The sequence below is a fragment of the Acomys russatus genome, chromosome 11 (assembly GCF_903995435.1).
Source record: "Acomys russatus chromosome 11, mAcoRus1.1, whole genome shotgun sequence".
NCBI lineage: Eukaryota > Metazoa > Chordata > Mammalia > Rodentia > Muridae > Acomys > Acomys russatus.
The window spans coordinates 56,398,945-56,419,510 of record NC_067147.1 but is presented as its reverse complement, the minus strand read 5'-3'; the positions used below and the strand labels follow the sequence as shown (position 1 = coordinate 56,419,510).

Sequence of the window (20,566 nt, the reverse complement as noted above, 5' to 3'; positions counted from 1 at the left end):
AGGCACAGTCCCGTCCCCTTGGCCCTAGCCTTGCTTCCATTCCTGTCCCTTCACTGCCCTCCCTACTAGGGAAATCACCCTGTTAGATACCGAAGTTGTAGCCTCAAACCAGCTCGGGCATTCAACAGCCCATTTTCCCACCTTTTCAAAGGAAGTCTGTTCACACCAAGTGTATATTTGTTCTCTCACTGTTTCATTACAGATAATCAATCAACTCATATGGGATGAGGGAAAAAAAAAGTATATCTTCAGGCTAACAACAATGGAGGTTGGGCAGCGGACGCATTCGCTTCTTGTGGCTAGGAACAGAACTTAACAAAGGAAGCTCAGGGTGGGAGGGCGGGCGCTGAGAAGCTTTTGTGGCTGCGTTGTTGGTGCTTAGTATTTATCTGTGAGTGAAGCTGTGTAGACACAGCCCCAAAGAAGAGCCTTGCCTGGGGAGAGGTAGGGTTGTGAAGATGCTCTGGGGGTCCTCGTGCCTGCGGGTGGACCCAAGATAACCAGATTAACTCCCGTGTAACCTGGCTTGAACTCACTATGTAGTTCTACATGAGGCTGAGCCTCTGGCCCTCCTGGCTCTACCCCCAAGTGCTGGGATTGCAGGAGTACACCGCCAGGCATGGTGTAAGCAGTGCAGATAGAACCTAGTGTCTGTGCTATGCGAGCACTCTTCCAACTGAGCCACATCCCATCCCCACTCTCCCCAACATCTTTTTTGTTTTTTTTTTTTTTTTCACTGCTGAGGATTGAACTCAGGGCTTCCCTACATGCTAAGCAAGTGCCCAGCCAGTGAGCCCACTTCCGGCCCTGCTCCACCTTCCGTACCTTGGCTGGATCTACTCTTTGGTGGCTAATTATTTCTGTGCAGCCTTTCTTCTGTGGATTATCTCTTCTCTTCCTATATGCGATAATTATTCTGTTGATAGTTTTGTTAAGATCCTTTCAAAACCAACAGTGAAAAAGAAAGAGAAAAAGAAAGCCTATTAAAATGGAAATAAGCGCCCTCCTTCTAACCTTGCTCCTTTTCATCAATTTTCTTTTATTTTCTCTCTCCCATATAGGTCTGGTTTAGTGAGAAGATGTTTGAGCCCTCATTCTGTTTTTACACTGGATATAAAATCCCTGTGTGCAAAACCTTGGACCAGTACTTTGAGTATATCCAGTCCTTGCCATCCCTAGATAATCCGGAAGTCTTTGGGCTCCACCCTAATGCTGACATCACGTAAGTTCTTGACTTCTCTTTCTTTCTTTCTTTTTTTTTTAATTCGAAGGCATCATTTGTAACTCAGCTTGGCAAAGACTATGCATTTCATTTTCTCCCTTAATCTCTCTCCTTTCCTTTCTTTTTATTTTACTGTGAAAAATAGTGTTGTTTCTTGTCTTCCAATTACAACTCTGTCACAACTCAGCCTGCCCTCCACTCACTAAATCCCCATGGCCTGGCATTTATGACAGCACAAAGGCCGTAATTTATGCGTTGATTACTTCTCTGTCCTGTCATAAAGCCAGTTATGTTTTTACTTCAATCGATGCTCCCCATTGATAGTCATCTCCTGGTTCCTTATCTCTTTCTCCAACTATCCATTAAAAATAAACCACTCAGGACCAGAGAGATGACTCAGTGGTTAGGAGTGGTTGTTGCTCTTGTAGAGGACCCAGATTCAGTTCCTGGCACCCATGTGCAGTGACTCACAACCACCTGTAACTCCAGCTCCAGGGTATCTGACGCCCTCTTCTGGCCTCCTTTGGCAGCTGCACTCATGTGGACATACCCACACATAGACACATATGCATACATGTCTTTAAAAGAACTAAATATATATTGTAACATATATGTTATAGGGTATATCATTAGCAGGGTCTGGAAGGGCAAGCGACATACAATTAGAGTCCTGCCTGGGTCTCTCCATGATGGACCATCTCTTCTAATGCCTGCTCACCTACAACCTTATGGTCACAAGCCCCTCATGGGCACATACCCCACAGCTAGTGTGAGGTCCCTGGTCCCACAAAGGCATAGAAATACCCACCAATTCCTAGTCCCTTCTCTGGCCCCACCCTCCAGTTGAAGTTTCTCTTTGAAGAACCGTCCACCAAAAGGGACCAACCTCATTCATTCCACCTGCTGACTCAGGCCCAGCTGAGTTACTCCGTTGCAAGGTATTGCCTCCTATGGTCCACTGGTAGAAGATTCTAGAAAGCATGGCATGCCTGCCTCTCTCCCACTCCTGTGGCTGTAATTTTAATAACTCTGTCATCATGCATGGGCACTCCCCACTTCCCCTACTCTGTCCTTACAGACAAGCGTGTTGCTGTCCCAGCCAGGCCCAGCATGCCCCCTGTATGAGATTTTGTACCCATACTGGGTTCATCCCCTCTGTACCCTCTACCCTGGCCCCTGGTACTTTTCCACTTTCAGAAGAACTGTCACAACCCATGGGTGTTTAGTTCCCTATGTTGGAACATGGTAATTCCTTGGTGTCACCCCTGGGCTGCTGCTTTGAGAGCCTTGAGAGGCTCTGTTCAGTGAGCTGAAATGCAAGCACAGTGAGCAAAACCGTTTTTAAGAAGCTTCTTTGAGAATCAGTTTCAGAGTAGTGTGTGTGTGTGTGGGAGAGGGAGAGAGAGAGAGAGAGAGAGAGAGAGAGAGAGAGAGAGAGAGAGAGAGAGAGAGAGAGAACGGGCAAGTGGTTTCACTTGGGCTGAGGCTTTTAAAATGTGAGTCAGACTCCGTAGCTCCTCTGCTCAGAATCCTCCCAAGGTCCTGCCTCACCCTGGATCAAGATCAAAGGTGTCCTACACACATATAACCCAGACCTCTGTTCCCTCCTCCATCCTCCTTCCTTATATCCCCCCCCCCCGCCCACCCCTGAATTCAGCTCTTGCTCTCCACAGCCTCCTGTTCCTTAGACCAAAGGATTCCACACTTGTCCTGGAGCATGCCCCCTCCCGGAAATATCTCTACAGCTCACCTTTTACCTCTTCTGGCCCTTGCTTAAGGGTCATATTTCCATGGGTGCCTCCCCATAGTCACCCTAAGTAAAGATGTCGACCCATTTTCAAACCCCGCCCTACCCCTTGACTTACTTTTCCTTGTATCTGCCACAGACGCACTCTATTTTCAGTGCTTATTTGCTTGTATTTACCAGCCACCATTTAGAATATAAATTCTGCCGCATCCAAAGCCTGTGTCCGTTTTCACTGCTGTCTGTAATTGTGCCCCTCGCTCAGGAAACTTTGGTTGGCTGAATGCTAAGTCCTTCTAGACTCGAATGAGTCTGACCAGTGGGGCCAATCCATAGAATGTGATGGTTTCCGATGGGTGGGAAGAAAAGTAGTTGACAGAACTCCATGCAATCATAATGATGTAATAAAAGATGGTGCTCTGTGGGCTGGAGGTACAGTTCTGATAAATACCTTCCTAGCATGCACAAAGTTCCAAGTTTGATCCCCAGTATTGGGAAAACAGTGTTTCTTAGGCAGGGCTTCATTCATCTCAGGCTGACCTTGAACTCGCTCTGTAGCTGAGGATGACCTTGAATATTTTATCCTTTTGCCTCCATCTCCCAAGTGTTGAGATTACAGCCATGTACCGCCATGTACCAGCCAAGGATGGACTGTGTTCTGGGACTGTAAGCCCTTTCCTCTCCAGAGTATTTTATCATAGCAACAGAGATGAAACGGGAGCAGATACTCTTCCTTATTTTGAATGAATTTTTCTATTCCTGTTATTGATGTATAACTTGTCCACACTTCTCCAGGAGCAAGTTTAGTCCTTTTTTTATTTTTAAGACATACACACATATGTGTATATATGTATATACATATATATATGTACACGCACGCATACAGACACACACACATACACACGCATGGTTCCTGCCTTTTATTTGTGATATATGTTGCAAATACTATTTCCTGTTTTCTCATTTCATTTTGCCTTTGCTTTTGAAGGCAGAAGTATTGTTTTTCATTTGATTTCACTGTTGTTTTGTGTGATCAAATGATGGATTTGTTGTTGTTGTAGCTGGGTCTATAGTAATAGCAATGGGGTCTCTTTTCCTATGGTGTTAAAAGTGAATAATCCCTTTTCTGGTGCTTGTATGGTTTTGTGTTGCATATTTAACTGTTTCAGCCATTTGGAATGTTTGTATGGATGAAACCATCTTTTTCCAAGTGGCAATCAAATAATTCATTATCACTGATTTGAGATGCTCCCCTAAACGTGGACAAAACTTTGATAGGTGTGTGGGCCCATGTCTGGGCTTTCTTTGTTGTGATAGTCTGTTTCTTTCTTTTTTTTATTAATTTATTCATATTACATCTCAACTGTTAGCCCATCAATAGTCTGTTTAAAGACTCTCATGTTTTATTATTCAGTCAAGTTTCTTCATTGCATGCCCCCATTCTGGCATTTTTCCCTGCTATCCTTGAAATTTTTTTTTAATCAATCCAAACAAATATTGGATCCCAAATTTTATTCAATATTTTTGAGTATTTTTGAAACACATTATATGGTTATCCCTCAAATTGCTAAATAATATATAATGGACTTTCTAATCCAAATTACCCATTCAGTCTTGAAATTTATTACTCTTTTCTTATTCTCTTTTTATGGGTAAACTATCAATAGTTCAATAGGAAGAGATTTGCACTGAGGCTCACAAACAATGTTGCTCCAGAGCTTTTTGTGTGTGATATCTTTATCCAGTTTCATTGTTTAACCAATGGTTATGTTTGTTTTATAAAACTGCAGGCATTTCCTAATCCCTCAAACAATTTATGTGCTTAAAAATTGAGTTGAGTTATCCTGTGAAACCATCAGGGCCCAGTGCCTTTTTAGTGTTGCTCCTACTTTGCCATGTTTAATGTCCTTCCAGTTCCAAGTGCAGTCAAGGTTTATAAATTGTATTCTTGAAGAAAATCATTGGTTGAGTCTGTGTTTTCATGTTTGTCTGCATGGATCTTTGCAAGGCAGTCTTTGCTTTAATGTGTGCACACAGTACATTCGGTAAATTTATCGTGGAAGTGTGTGCGTGCCTCTAGCTCTGTAGGCGTTGGCCTGAAGCCCATTAGCTTGCAACCACTCCTGCCTCCCTTCCAAAGAATCATTCTAGCTCCCCTAAAATAACCTGTCAAGCATCTACAGCCAGCCACTTTGCTACAGTGAGTCATCATATCCCAGCGAAACCGCTGGTGGCCAACTTGACATTGACAGAGCCGAACACCACACCTCAAGTCAGAAGTCCTCTTTAACAGGACCCAGACCAACAGGTCCTCAGTCATTGATGGGGAATGCACACCGTGGCAAAGCCATATGCAAAATGCACGAGCGTTGTGGCCATTCTTTAATATAGTGTTCGGGTAACAGTGTGACCTCTCGTCTCCTGATTATTTATTCTTTCAGAAGTTTTACATATACCCAATGTATTTTGATCATATCAACCCATTTTCCTTTCTGATTCCTCCCAGAGCCCCCTACTGCGTCCCCCTCCCAACTTAATGCCCCTTCTTTGATAGAACCCACTCAGTCCAGCTGGTGCTTCAGGTATGTGCTTTGAGTATGGTGTCATCCGCTGGTACACGGACAGCTTACCAGGGGCCACGCCCCTGATACATTGTCTTTCTCTCCCCCAGCAGCCATCGGCTGTGAGTTATCTCTTTGGTTATGGATAGGGCCTCTTGATTTCTTCCACCCATGATGCAGTGCTGACTGGCCTGATCTCGGGGAGATCTTGGGCAGGGGTCTACTGTTGCCATGAATTTTTGAGTACAGCATGCCCATAGTGTCCAGCAGACACTGTTTTATAGCTGTCATCATGACCGCTGGCTCTTACAGCCTTTCTGCCCCCTCTTCCTGGATGTTTCCTGCGTTTCAGGGAGATGGTGTGATATTGATGAACATTTTAGAGCTTGTTCTCTGTTTCCACCATCACTTATCCACTGTATTTTGGCCAGTCGTTGAGTCTCTGGGATAACCACCACTCGCTGCACAAAGTCCTCTGGTGAGGACGGAGAACTGCACTAACCTCTGTGATGGGACTTGGACCTGGGAGTTCAAAAGTGTTCACCATGCCCCCCGCCAGCTGTCTGCACAAGGAGCTGAAAGGGGCTGATGAAAATCTCACCACTGTCTTTTATATGATTTCTTTCCAGTAACTCAAACTCCCCCAAAATGGACTCATGACGTCCCCCCCCCCGGTCCCCTTCCTTCGCTGCCACCTCTTCTCCTTCTCAGAAGTTTCTAAGACACTTAGAACACAAGGCAACTTCTCTGCCACTTGCCCAGCCTTATCTAGAGCACCGACAATGCCTCGTGCAACATTCTAGACACCCCAACCCGGAGGGTAAATCCAGGGATGTGTGGATGCAAGCCTAGGTCAGGGATGCTGATGGGGTGGGGCAAAGTGACAGGGCAAGTTATAAGACAGATCTGGCAGGATTCCTTAGTGTAAAGCCAAGGCCTAGAGCTTTCTTCTACAGCTTACCTTCCTTTGTTGGTGCTCATGGGTGGTAGAGAGGGTGTGGGAAGCCGTCTGGTGGGCTGCTATAGCAAGCCTAAGCTAGCATCTCCCCAAATCATGCCAAAATCTTTAACAGTTTCCTCACCCTTAAGCCCTGGGTCTCTCCTGTGAGACTTGTGTGCCTAGCTCCCCTGATCTGGCTGAATTCCCGTCTTCCCGTTTGGCTTTTCCCTGTGGTTCTCCCATCTCGAGCCTCCTCTCACCGTGCTTAATACCCTGTCAGTAGCTCCTGCTGCGCCCAGGCAGTCAGCTGTATCCCACAGCTCTGCGTTTGGAAAGTTTCCTGGTTACTGGGTGAACATCATTTTGGGTCTAATTCTTCTTTCTTCTAGACCCAGAAATATCTGATAACCAGAACCCTACCCCCAAATCATCCTGCGTTTTTCCCCCTTAATTAATTAATTTTTTTCTACTTTACATCCTGATTGCAGCCCCTGTCTCCTCTCAATCCCCCATACACACACCCATCTCCCCATTCTCCCCTATTGTTTCTTCTTAGAGAACGAGGAGGTCCCCCATGGGTTCCAACCCACCCTGACACATTAAGTCCCACTGAGGTCAGAGAAGGCATTCCAATTAGAGAGATAGGATCCAAAGGCAGGCCTCAGAGTCAGAGAGGGCCCCCCACTGTCCTCCAGTTGTTGGGGGATCTGCGTGAAGACCAAGCTGTGTATCTGCTACATATGTGCAGGGGGCCAAGGACCAGTCCGTGAATGCTCTTTGGTTGGTGCTTCCGTCTCTGTGGGCACCCATGGGCCCAGGTTTAGTTGACTCTCTAAGTCCTCTTGTGGAGTCTTTGACCCCTCCAGCTCTCTTGGTTGTTCCCCCCAACTCTTCCATAGGACTCTCCGAGCTCTGTCTAATATTTGGCTGTGGGTCTCTGCATCTGTTTCCATCAGCTTCTTGGCGAAGCCTCTCAGAGGAGTTATGCTAGGTTCCTGCCTACAAGCATAGCAGAGTAACATTAATAGTGTCTGGGATTGGTTCTCTTCCACGGGATGGGTCTATAGTAGGGTTAGTCTTCGGTTGGCTGTCCCCTCAATCTTTGCTCCATCTTTGTCCCTGCACATCTCGTAGGCAGGACAAATTTTGGGTCGAAGGTTTTGTGGGTTGGTGTCCTTATCCCTCCACTGGACGTCCTGCCTGGCTACAGGAGGTGGGCATGTGTCAGACTCCATATCCCCTGCTTCTAGGAGTCTCAGCTAGGGTGCCCCCCCCACCCTAGGTCTCTGACATGTTCCAGAGATTCCCCCCGCCCCCGGTCCAATTTCTGTTCTCGCACCAGGGTGTCTCTCCCTAGGTATTTCTCCTCCCCATCTCCTCTCCTACCCAGCTCCCTCCCTCCACCTGCCTATATTATTTCCCCTTCTGAGTAAGATTCAAACATCCTCCTTGTTACTTAGCTACTTTGGGTCTGTGGACTGTAGTATAATTATCCTGTATGGCTAATATCCACTTATAGGTGAGTATATACCATGTATGTCTTCCTGGGTCTGGGTTACCTCACTCAGGATGATCTTTTCTAGTTCCATCCATTTGCCTGCAATTTGCACGATATCTTTGATAGCTGAGTAGTATTCCATTGTGTAAATATACCAAATTTTCTTTATCCATTCTTTGGTTGGGAGACATGTAGGTTGTTTCCTGTTTCTGGCTATTACAATTAAAGCTGCTATGAACATAGTTGAACAAGCGTCCTTGTGGTTTGGTGGAGCATCTTTTGGGTCTATGCCCAGGAGTGGTATAGTTGGGTCTTGAGGTAGATCCATTCCCAATTTTCTGAGAAAGTGCCAGATTGATTTCCACAGTGGTTGCACAAGTTTGCGCTCCCACTAGCAACGGAGGAATGTTCCCCTTGCTCCACATCCTCGCGAGCATGTGCTGTCACTTGAGTGTTTGATCTTAGCCATTCTGATGGATATAAGATGGGATCTCAGAGTTGTTTTGATTTGCATTCCCCTGATGACTATGGACATTGAACATTTCTTTAAGTGCCCAAAATTTTGTTTTATTTTTCAGAGGCTCCTGCCTCCTGCTTCCTCGTTGTTCCCTTAGTGGCCACTAGGAGGCAGTAAGGGACACAGTTTCCCAGCTACAACCTGCCCTTCCTCCCCCACCCCCCCCCCCCCACCCCCAGCATGTCTCAGTTCTTCAAAGTCTGTGTAATCCACCGTGCCTTTGCCACGTCTGACCCGGGAGGGTGGGATGACATAGAACTCTAGAGTAAGAGTGCACAGAGGGGAAGTAGAGCCCCATGCGGGGTGTACTGTGGTGACAAGTGGAAGCTACAAGACAAGAAGTCCGCAAAGCAGTGGCTTAGTCCACGTGGATGTTCCCAGTGAGAGAAATCACTACTCTATATAACCGGCCATGCCATTCAACAGCAATCTTGCTGCTACACAGTCCCATGGGTGTCATGGACCGTGGTGAAGAATCGCCCCCTGTTTATGATGATCTGCCTTCTGAAGTTCATGTCCATAAATCTCCAAGGAGAGGAATCTGCAGAAGGGAATCACAACTCTTCCTCCTTGGTCTTTGTTTCCCAATGCAGTCTCCGAAGGTGGTGGTGGAGGGAGATCACGCCGAATTAAATGCTTGAAAATAAGTAAAATCTCTCCCGTGAGGTTAGATATCTTGGTGACAGAAGCTATAAAAATGCACCGTGTATTCACATTTTATTATCTAGATTTATAAGGTACCAAAGACTCCGCAAATTCCTCTATCTCGATGTCAAAAGCAGTTATTTATTTTGGCTCTTTTTCTCATTAGCGGGTTATGCATATTTTTTCTACCTTCCGAAATTTATCAAATGCCTCATTACAACATCTCCATTCATTTCTGTGCAGGGCAAATGTAAACATGTTCCTTTTGGAATTAACGGGCAATTTTTTTGAGTTTTATATTTATTATTTTTTTTAAATTATGCTCATTGATATTTCATGTGCTTATCTGGAAATAACTGTGCACTGATACCTCATTAGGTGCTTGATTGTTTATTTTATAGGTAGTGCTATCTTTGAATTGTTTTGCATTCTTGCTGTTCGTGACTCCCAACTCCCCGAGCCACCAAGCCACAATGGCCAAATAGCCTCTCCTCTTACCTTTTACTCCAAAGAGAAATCTTTCAAGAAGTGACTCGGGACTAAAGTTCTGGAATTATGACAGTCTCTGTGTTTCTTCTCGAAGCAGCTGTGGAGACTGTTTTCCCTGAAAGCCCTTGGGCTTTTGAGGCATGTAGAGGTATTTGCAATTATCCCTTAGTGCCAGCTGACTAGGCGCTTGCCGTTTGTATCTTTGCAAACATAAAAATCACGCTGTGGAAAAGGAGATGTAAGTCATACAACCCCGGGACGCTGGGGAATGGCATTATGTGCCTAATAAAAATGGGCGATGAAGTGACCCGGGGAGCTTGTCTTGCTGTCATTCAAAGTCCATCAACTCTTTGGGGCTTCCTAGTCATACCCGCAGCTGAGGGCTCTTCTTAGATAGCATCACAAATGAATAAAATCACCCATCATGAAAGTGGTTTCGTAGGGGGGATGGAGCAGAGGCAGCCGCAGCATCTCCATCGGGATCCTTGCCCGGGGGTACCTGCAAACTTGACCAGAGCCCTCGGAGAACAAGCTGGTCCTGCCCGTGGTGGTGTGCATAGCTGGCTCCCAGAGACTGGTGTGTAGGGCAGGCTTCCAGAGGGCGTGTGAGGCTGGAGGTGAGCAGAGAGAGCTCCTGCAAGCCCTCAGACACGGGCCATTCTAGATTTTATTTGTGGATAGACAGGCCAGGTCAGAATGACCTTCTTAGCATGGAAATTTACCGTGGTTTTTCTATCTTTAGCATTAGAAGATCTGCATTGGTGATATAATTACAAAATAGCTTTATTCATCTTGAAATTTGACTCACTGACTCTCCTGTGTTTTTGGAAGGATAATATGTAAAGGGGTTGGCAATTTACTCCTTGAATTTTGAAGTGTGGCACAATCCAGGTTTTTTTGAAAGCCATGTGAAACACGAGGAAAGCACAAATAACTTTGAGGGAGGAGAAAAATCCTATGAGAATAGGCTGTGGGAACACAAATTTAGATTACTAACAGTTAAGGAGCCAGTGGTGTATATTTACCTTTCTATATGTGTGGGTACACATGCACACGCATGTGTATTCATTTCTCCCTTTAGGTGGAAAAATGTCAGGAAGTGGAAATACTTGTAATAAAAATTGCTCTAAATGCTTACCACAAGAAGGGACAGATAATTAAATTTTCATGCCCTTTAAATATTGGAGGCCCGCTCTCCTTTGTATTTGAAGTTTAATAAGATTCCAACCAACTGGCTTCAGCTCAACAAACAAGTATTTATTGAGAACTTGCTGTCTGGGCAGCTTGGGAACGTGAAGACGAGGAAGACGCAGTTCTTATCCTCCGGGCTCACCGTCTATTAGGGAAATGGATGGATGGTAAATACGGAAGACAATCTGATAAACTCTAAAATCAGGTTATATATACAGTGCCACTGCGTATATGCCCCATCCAGGGAGAAAAATAGAAACACAGACCCCAATAAATACCAATCTAGGGATCAAAGACAGCCGATAATAGAGGTCATATTCCATTTATGCGCTGGAAGATAGACGTATCGTTGTCAGTTTGGGGATGGGGCGAGAATAAGGAGATGCCTTCATCATGGGGCAAGAAAGATACAGTGCAAAGAAAGAACACAGTGGGCAGTAAGGACCGAGACTCAGTGTCAGGAGCAACCAACCAAAGAGGGGTGAAGGAGAGATAAACCTGTTTTTTAGGATCCCAAGTGCAGGATTGGAACGGTCTCGTGAGAGAACAGGTGAGGTTAATCCACTAGAAGAGCAACCACCTCGTGCAGGAGCTTGATTGTTGCCAGCTGAAAGGATCCCGTGAACAGACTCTGGGAGGAGATATATAAATGAGCCCAGAACTGAACTGAAGGTGGGGCTTTTTTTTTTTTTTTTTTTTTTTTTGAGACTTGGGATAGTTTTGGCTGTTCATCGCTGCACTTCAAGACGCTCCTAGAGAGAACTGCTCAAGGGAAGGCTTCGGGGCTCTGGCTTCTGTGCAGGTTCTGGGTTCTGGTTACTCTAGGTTCCAGCAGAAGAAATCCTGCAGATTGCACCAGGAGAATCGTTCCTCGGAAGTGATATCCTTACGGTTTTGTTATTGTGCCCATTAATCCTCATTTCCTATTGTTTTGGTTAGTCAGGTTATAAGTGACATATGCTCCGTCACTAAGTTGTTAATAAAATATATTGGTTAAAAAAATTGAGCCTACAGAGAGGCATGAAGAAGTGAAAGAGTGCAGGCTGTCCAGAACGCGTAGCTCACCCAGAGCGTGGGGAGCAGTGCCTGCAGAAAGGAGATGTGACCGAGGCAGGGTGCAGCTTCTGAGGCCTTGGGGCATTAGGCAGAGGGTTTGGGCTCGTTCTGTAGGCAGTAGGGAGGCTGGAGAGATGGACCAGAGGCTAAGTGGCCTTGCTGCTCTCTGTAGAGGACCTGAGTTGGTTCCTAGTACTTGTACCGGGCAGTTGACAGTCACCTACAATCCCACCTCCAAGGAATCTGATGCCACCCGCAGCTACCTGCCATACACATGCGCATACACATACAAGCATGCATAGGGAAAATAAATCCTCCTGAAAATAGTAGGGGTTAAGGATGAGAAGTGAATGATGGAGCCAATCGGGAAGTGGAGCTCAGAAGCCAAGAGCACATAGGAACGGCATCAGGAAGCTGTATCTGAGGGGTCTAGGCTGGCAACGGCGACGACACTGACGCTGCTGAAGGGCATGGCGCCAGGGACACTTCAGGCGAGGGACAGAGGAGACTGAAGATAGTGTATCTGGTGTGAAAGGGTGAAAGTGTAAAACACAGAGAGCTCGAGGAGTGCAGGGACATGTATTACGTGTGGGGTGTTCAGGAGGAGGTCGGGGATTTAATACTACCAGCTTGGCCTGGTATCCAGCGGTGCTCTGTGAGTGTTGGCCATGGTGGTCTGTCCATTTCTCTGAAAGTGATTCATCCATATCTCCTGTCCTTACTGTAGCCAACCCACAGAGGGAGGTCATGGACGTGAATCACACACAGATCTAGATTTCTGAAACCTGGATATTATAACGTGTAGGTAGCAGGCCGTGACTCATTTCCTTTTGTTGTCTCGTTAACTATTGATATATACTTTGCCCACTCTTGTGCTATTTGTGTTTTTGTTAAACTTTATATGGCTGTAAACTTGGATTGTGACACACACACTTGCACATATGGATTGCACTGAAAATTCAGGAGCAGGGCAGCTGCCTTCTGCACTGCTTTGTTGGAGTGCTCTGTTCCCACCTCGCATGTTCAGCCGTGTGTGTTCCCTTCCTGTTCCTCTTTCCACTGTTAAAATAAAAGTACTTCGATACAATCTAAATCCTCCAATATCTAAGTAGGGGTTGCTTATACCCCAAAAGTAACTAAGTAATAAATTTTTATTTATTAAAAATCAACTTTGGGGAGCTGGGCAGATATGGTGGCTCACGCCTTTAATAATCCCAGCACTTGGGAAGCATAGGGAGGTGGATTGCTGTGAGTTCAAGGCCAGCCTGGACTACAACGCAAGTCCAGGACCGCCAAGATGCCATAGGGAAACCTTGTCTCGAAAAACAAAAAACACACAAACAAAATCAACTTTGGGGACTGGAGAGGTGGCTCAGGGATCAAAAGTGCAGAGTTTGCTTCCCAACAGCTTGTGTCAGGCACAACTGCCTATATCGCCAGCACTGGGGAACCTGGTGCCCTCTTCTGGCCTCCGTGGGCATTGCACTTACGTGCAAACACACACAACACACACATGAATACAAGCAAAAATATATTTTACTTTTGTTAACTCTTATTTTGAAATTCACACTATAAAGGGTAAGATAGAGTCAATTCCCAAACTTGGGGTGGGGTGACAGACATTCGCTCTAACACGGGCGCTCTCACAATGGCCACACAGACGGACAGCCCAGTGTGTAAAATGGGGTGCCACGTGCATGTACCATGGAGGTTGCCTCCATGTCTGGGTCCACATGTGGATTGCACCGGCTCATCATGGCAGATAGGAATACTGGATGGAGACAGGAGCATGTCCTCCTCTTCAACTCCACTCACAAGTGAGATCAAACCCGGGCTTTGAGGGATTCTCTGGTTCCCACGGAACACAGTTCCTTCACAAGAGGATGGCAAGGCAGTGCTATCAGTAGCCCCTTAGGTGTCTGACAGTTACTGCGTTGGGCTCCACAGAAAGATGTTTAATTCACACCTAGGAATGCTGAGAGGAAACGGTGTCATTCTATATATGCTGAAGAGAAACATGAGCCGTCAGCAGAGGGCTTTTATGGCTTGCATGATTTTGAGGTACATTTCAGTGTCCCCAAAACATTTGCCACGGGTTCATCTCTGACAAGTTCTTTGCACTTGACATGGGCTTTGCCCATGGAGGTGGGTGGTGGTGGTGTCTGTTTCTTAAAAAGAAAATGGGTTTGCAATTTTTGTGTTTTGTTTTGCTTTGAGGCAGGCTGGACTCGTTTTGTAGACCAGGCTGGCCTTGAACTCACAGAGAGCCACCTGCCTCTGCCTCCCTAGTGCTGGGGTTAAAGGTGTGAGCCACCATTGCCTGGCTGGATTTGCAATTTTGTTATAAAATCATATTTTCTTTCTTTTTTTTCTCTATTTTCTTTTTTTAATCATATTTTCTTAATGCGCTATCATGGAAGTCACACTTTCTTAAAATATGGAGGAATATGAAAAAAAGGTAATGATTATAGGAAGGGCATAGCACACAGAAACACCACTGTCAAAATACCATTCTAGACCTCTTTGCACCTGCACACACACACTCACACATACACTCACACTCATACACAGAAAGAAAGAAAAAGAAAGAAGAAAGATAGCAGCACAGTTGCTCGTTTTGTTTGCTTTTTGTTTTTGTGGGGTTTGTGGTTGGTTGAGATGGGGTTGTCCCCCTTCTCTCCCTCCCTCCCCCTCTCTGCAGCCTGGAGTATGCTGGAGCCCAATCTGTACCCCAGGTAGGACGTAAGCTTGTGGCTGTCTTCCTGCATCAGCCTCCCAAGTGCTGGGGTCACGGGCAAGAACCTCTCTAGGCTCATAGCTGGTTTTTTGTAACATGCCATTTTATTCTGAACTCTAGATGACATCCCACTTTATCAATGAGGATAGAGACACTTCCTGGTTTTTAATCCACTATGCAGCTTTTTATAGGCCCTTGGCAGAATTTATTTGTTAGAAATACAGTTAAATGAGTATTTATTTTAAAAACATCTTTATTGCATGTGGATTAAATATAGAGTAAATATAAATGAATATATATAGATATATAGATTCCTATGGAACATTAACATGAAGCAATCCCCTCCTGACATTTCAGTATTTTAACTGTACCTTGCTTTTTAACCCCAACAATTAGATTCATAGTTATTATTTTACCCTATAATACTTGTTCACGCTTACCCAGCCATCGGCTCTCTCTTTCTACACTTCAAACCTTGCACGGGATTCATTTTTCTCCTCACCGACGTGTTTCTTTAGAATCTTCTCAAGTAGCAGCATGTTAGTGGCTTGCTTCTCCATTTTTCTCCAAAGTTACGCTACTATTATCCTCTTTGGTTTTTGGAAAAAAAAAAAACCCTTTTAACAAAGTATAGTCCACCTTCCTTCAGTTCCCCAAATTTAGCTAGAGACTAAAAATACAGTAAGTTTCAGGACCTGTGTGGCCATCCCTGAAGCCGATGGCTGGAATACCTCTATTCCCCCAGATAGAAACCGTGTACCCATTTGCAGTTAAGCTCTCCTGCATCCAGCTCCCACATGACTGACGATCTGTTTCCTTGTCCAGGGATGTGCCCCCTGGCATTTTCTGTGCCATTGTACCCAGCATTTTACGTGGGTGCTGGGGATTTGAACTCGGGTCCTCAACCTTGTGCTGTAAGCACTCTACTGACCGAGTCATCCTCTTCAGTCACAGCTGAGTGGACTTTCAAGATGGGTGGCTGCCTTTGAGTAGGTGGGACAGATGGATGACAGAAGATCACCATGGGAGCTATACCTCACAGACAAGACAGACCAGACCAGAGGGGGAAAAAATTAAGTAGATCATAAAACAATGGGGGAGGGGCGAGGAGATGGTTCTGTTGGATGTAATGAATTGCCATATTCTGATAGACGCCTGTGCCGTTCTTGCCCTGGGGGTGGGGTGGGGGTGGGGGACAGAAGGTGTGATCACATCAATGTAAGCTGCTTGCATAAGGAAGTGACAGTCAAGGTAATTTGGGGACAGGAGTTGCTGTGGTGTTCGAGATGTCACACTGGAAGCTAACAGACACCCAAGCATTCTCGTTCCTGTAGGCTGATGGTCAAGTTTCTCTCTGCGTTTGCCTTTCCTCATGCTGAGTGGTCACTCTTCTTGCCAGGTATCAGAGTAACACGGCTTCTGATGTCCTCGAAACCATCACCAACATCCAGCCCAAAGAGAGCGGTGGCGGTGTGGGCGAGACGCGCGAGGCCATTGTCTACAGGCTGTCTGAGGACATGTTGAGCAAGCTGCCACCTGACTATATACCTCACGAGGTAAGCCAAGCCCTTCCCGCTGGGCAAGATCCTGGGAGACGCCACCCACCCCATCAAATAACATTCACGCAGAGATCAGAGTGCACCCTGCTGGAGTTGGCTCCGCCCCCTCCTACTCCCCCCTCCCCCCCTTCCCCTCCCCTCCCCTCCCCTCCATCGTGTGGGTCTCAGGGATCAAATCCAGGTTGTTAGCTTTGGCGGCATGCGTCTTTACGCCCCCCCGAAAAGCCACCTCGCCAAACCTTTCTTGCTTTTATGTTATGGAGGCATGTTATTGGAAATGTAGCAGTCAAGTGAAATCTGTAAATTGAAACCTAATTATGCCATTAGCTTCCACAGCACAAATGGAGCCCCATTACCGTAGACAGCTGCTCCCAGAAGCCCGGGGAGAATCTTGTTAGAGACCACAGCAAGGCTTTGACTTTATTAGCAGTTTATGCTGGAATCATAGTCATGTGTTGAATACAGTCCGCATTAAAATTATACTCTTTTCTAGGGTGTTCCCCTTCTGGTTTAATTATTATTTTTATTTTTTTAATTAAGAAGAAATTGGCCATGCCATGTTGCCTGGGCCAGCCTAGAGTTCTTAGGTTCAAGTAATCCTTCTGCCTCTACCTTCTGAGTAGCTGGGACTACAGGTGCAGTCCATTATGCCCAACGAGGTTCCCTGTTAAAACCTGCAGCCGGGAGTTAGAGAGATGGCTGGCTCATCAGTTAAGAGTGCTTGGTGTTCTCTCAGAGGACCTGGGTTCAGTTCCCAGAACTCATATCAAATAACTTACTGCCTGCCATAACTCCAGGTCCAGGCAATCTGATGCCCTCCCTCGACTGGCCTCTGCAGGCACCTGCATGCACACGGTACACATACATACATTAATTACATACATGCATGTGAGTGTGTGTACACACACACACACACACACACACACACACACACACACAAAGTAAATCTTTTTTTTTTTTTAAAGATTTATTTATTATGTGTACCATGCTCTGCCTGCATGTACACCTGCATGCCAGAAGAGGGGACCAGATCCCATTATAGATGGTTGTGAACCACCATGTGGCTGCTGGGAATTGAACTCAGGACTTTTGGAAGAAGAGTTGGTGCTCTTAACCTCTGAGCCAACTCTCTAGCCCCAGAGTAAACCTTTAAAACCCTAAGCTCAGGACAGGGTAATTATTTTGAGGCAGTTACCACATGTCACGGGGATGTTTTATCTTGTGGCCCATACTTGGGATTCATGTCCCGTTTGTGGGATTGAAGTGGTCTTTCCCTGATTTCTTCTTCCCCAAAGAGTGAATTGCCACATGACAGCCATGAGCAAAGGATGCTTGTGTGTGGTGTCAGCCACCTAGGCTGAAGGGTTCAGGATGAAGACCGAGCAGAGCGCTGGAGACTGGAAAAACAACTGGGATGTGGCTCAGGTGGTAAATGTGCTTGCCTAGGATGCAGAAGGCCCTGGGTTCGATTCCCAACACTGCACACAATGGGCATGGTGGCGCACGCCTACCATTCTAGCACTCGGGAGGTGGAGGCAGGGGTATCTGAAGTTCAAAGTCATCCTTATCTCTATACCAAGTTGGAGGCCAGCCTGAGATGCTCTCTCTAAGTAAAAGAACAAATGAAGGCTTTTAGAGTCTAGGAGATGGTTCTTCAGTTAAGAACACTTGTTGCTCCTGGCAGAAGACCTGCGTTCCATCCCCAGGACCCATGCAGGGCAACTCAAAACCACTTGTAACTTTAGTCCCAGGGCATCTTCTGCCTGCTGCAGGCACCCCACCTGTACACATACATAACACAGATGCACACACAGATTCTTTGAAAAATGTAAATGCTGGAGTTACGAGAAACCCCAAAGTTAGTATGTGGGACTGGGTCATGGTCCTCCACTGGCCCAGCTGGGCTGGAAGGGTGGTACTATTTGCTCCGCCCTCCTCAGGTGGCCTCAGCTCAGGCCATCAGCTCTTATGTAACTGTTTTGCGCCTTTATCTTTAACTCACCGAGAATGACACAGCTGCTGTACAGCAGAGATGCCCCCTGCTGGAGGAACATGCTTAACATCCCACATCTCAGGAGAGCCATGCGCATCTCTGGCAAGAAAGTCCCTTGGCTGCTAGCCTCCCGGTGGCTCTTTGAACTCATCCATGAGTCAAATCTTCAACTTTCTGTCTCCGTCACCCTTCCATCCTGGCACCTCTTGAATTGTTCATGTCCACTCATGAGTTCCTGCTGGTGTCAACGGTCAATTTCTTCACGGCGTGTATCACTAAACTGAAATGTGAATGTATATTGACTTATTAATTAATGAATTAATCATTATATTTTATTGTTTTCACAATGAGAGGCTTTGGTATTGATCTCCTCAACATGGTCGATAAATGATATGCCAACAGGAACAAGTGACAGGTCACTTAATGGCTCTCCCACGAAGCCAAACATTTTTTACTGATTAGATTAAGGAAAGCCATTTTTAGCCTCTGTAGCTGAGGCCAACGTGATCCTATAGTTAACTGTGTCTACTGGTGACTGTTCTGTAAAGATTTGGGCTGCGTTAACTTTTGGTGACATTTCTAATAGCAGCTCTGTAAGAGTGATGGAAAAACGTCCTGCTACACTCCTGGGAAGGTTAGATTGCAAAAGAATATTTAGCTGACACTCACTACTTAATCTTTGGAAAGAGGAAATAGGTACAGTTTTATTTCAGCTTTTTAAAGAACATTTCCAATTATTAACTAAGTACAATCAGTGGGAAATAAAAATCATTTAAGTTGAACAGAAGTTTTTGAAGCTCAGAAAATGGGGGATTTAACAGCCAGTCTGGTTCTGCAAGAGATGTTTTCTAGTTCGTTGGGTCTAGTGGAGGAGACACATCCAGAGGAAGAGAAAGAATGGAGATTGGGAGAGAGGTCATTTGGGAGAGAAGTGATGGATGAATTTTTAAAACTATGGCATGCTATACTTTGCCTTAGGTGAAAGCTCGGTTGATAAAGATGGGACACCTTAATTCCATGAACATATTTCTTAGACAAGAAATTGACAGGATGCAGAGAGTCATCTCCATCCTCCGCAGTAGCTTGAGCGATCTGAAGTTGGCTATCGAAGGGACAATCATCATGAGTGAGGTGGGCATCACCCTTGTCTGGTTGCTTCTGTCTTTTCTTGCATGTATGTATTCATGTGTGCGCGCACACGCGTTCATTTGTGTGTGAGTGTACTAAGGTGTGTGAGTGTGCATGAACATGTGTGAGACCCTACGTCATGTTGAGGGCAGAGGGCAGCCTCACCTGTCATTCCTCACACACCTTCACTTGGGTGCAGTGTCTCTCCCTGGGACCTGGCTCTCACCCATTAGGATGGGGTAACTGGCCAGTGACCCCTAGAGGTCCTCCAGTCTCTGCTTTCCCAGTGCTGGGGTTGTAGTCATGTGTAACCACACCCAGCTGTGTTTATATGGAGAATCTAGGTCTTCTTGCTCACTGGGTAATCAGTTTACCAACCGGGCCTCTCTTCCCAGCTCCCCAGTATTGTTTCCTAGCCACGTATTCTTAGAAACCATTGTTTTAAAATATTTATTCATTTTTATATGAGTGTTTTGCCTGCATGTATATATACACACCCACTGAGGCTAGAGAAGGAAACCAGATTCCTTGGAACCGGAGTTACAGACAGTTGTGAGCCACCGTGCGGGGGCTGGGAACTGAACCCAAGTCCTTTGCAAGAGCTGCCCGTGCTCTTAACTGCCGAGCTATCTCTCCGGCCCACTAGCCCCACTGTTTTAAAAAGATCTTATTTTCCATGTGAGTCATGTCCCTGTCCCTGCATTTGTGTGCAGTATGATGTGCACACGAGTGTGGGCACCTGTGGCTGTGATGTGCACACGAGTGCCGGGCACTTGTGGCTGTGATGTGCACACGAGTGCGGGCACCTGTGGCTGTGATGTGCACACGAGTGCGGGCACCTGTGGCTGTGATGTGCACACGAGTGCGGGCACCTGTGGCTGTGATGTGGCACACGAGTGCGGGCACCTGTGGCTGTGATGTGCACACGAGTGCGGGCACCTGTGGCTGTGATGTGCACACGAGTGCGGGCACCTGTGGCTGTGATGTGCACACGAGTGCGGGCACCTGTGGCTTGTGATGTGCACACACGAGTGCCGGCACCTGTGGCTGTGATGTGCACAGAGTCCGGGCACCTGTGGCTGTGATGTGCACACGAGTGCGGGCACCTGTGGCTGTGATGTGCACACGAGTGCGGGCACCTGTGGCTGTGATGTGCACACGAGTGCGGGCACCTGTGGCTGTGATGTGCACACGAGTGCGGGCACCTGTGGCTGTGATGTGCACACGAGTGCGGGCACCTGTGGCTGTGATGTGCACACGAGTGCCGGCACCTGTGGCTGTGATGT

General features: G+C 46.3%; 1 protein-coding gene across 1 annotated transcript in view; it reads left to right on the top strand.

Annotated features, from left to right (window-relative positions):
* Dnah8 (dynein axonemal heavy chain 8) overlaps positions 1-20,566 on the top strand; it is a 228,670-nt gene that overhangs the window by 189,853 nt on the left and 18,251 nt on the right. The window contains exons 87-89 of the mRNA XM_051153391.1: positions 1,062-1,222; positions 16,000-16,156; positions 19,131-19,283. Of these exons, the coding sequence (XP_051009348.1) occupies positions 1,062-1,222; positions 16,000-16,156; positions 19,131-19,283 (471 nt within the window). The remainder of the gene's footprint in view (positions 1-1,061; positions 1,223-15,999; positions 16,157-19,130; positions 19,284-20,566) is intronic.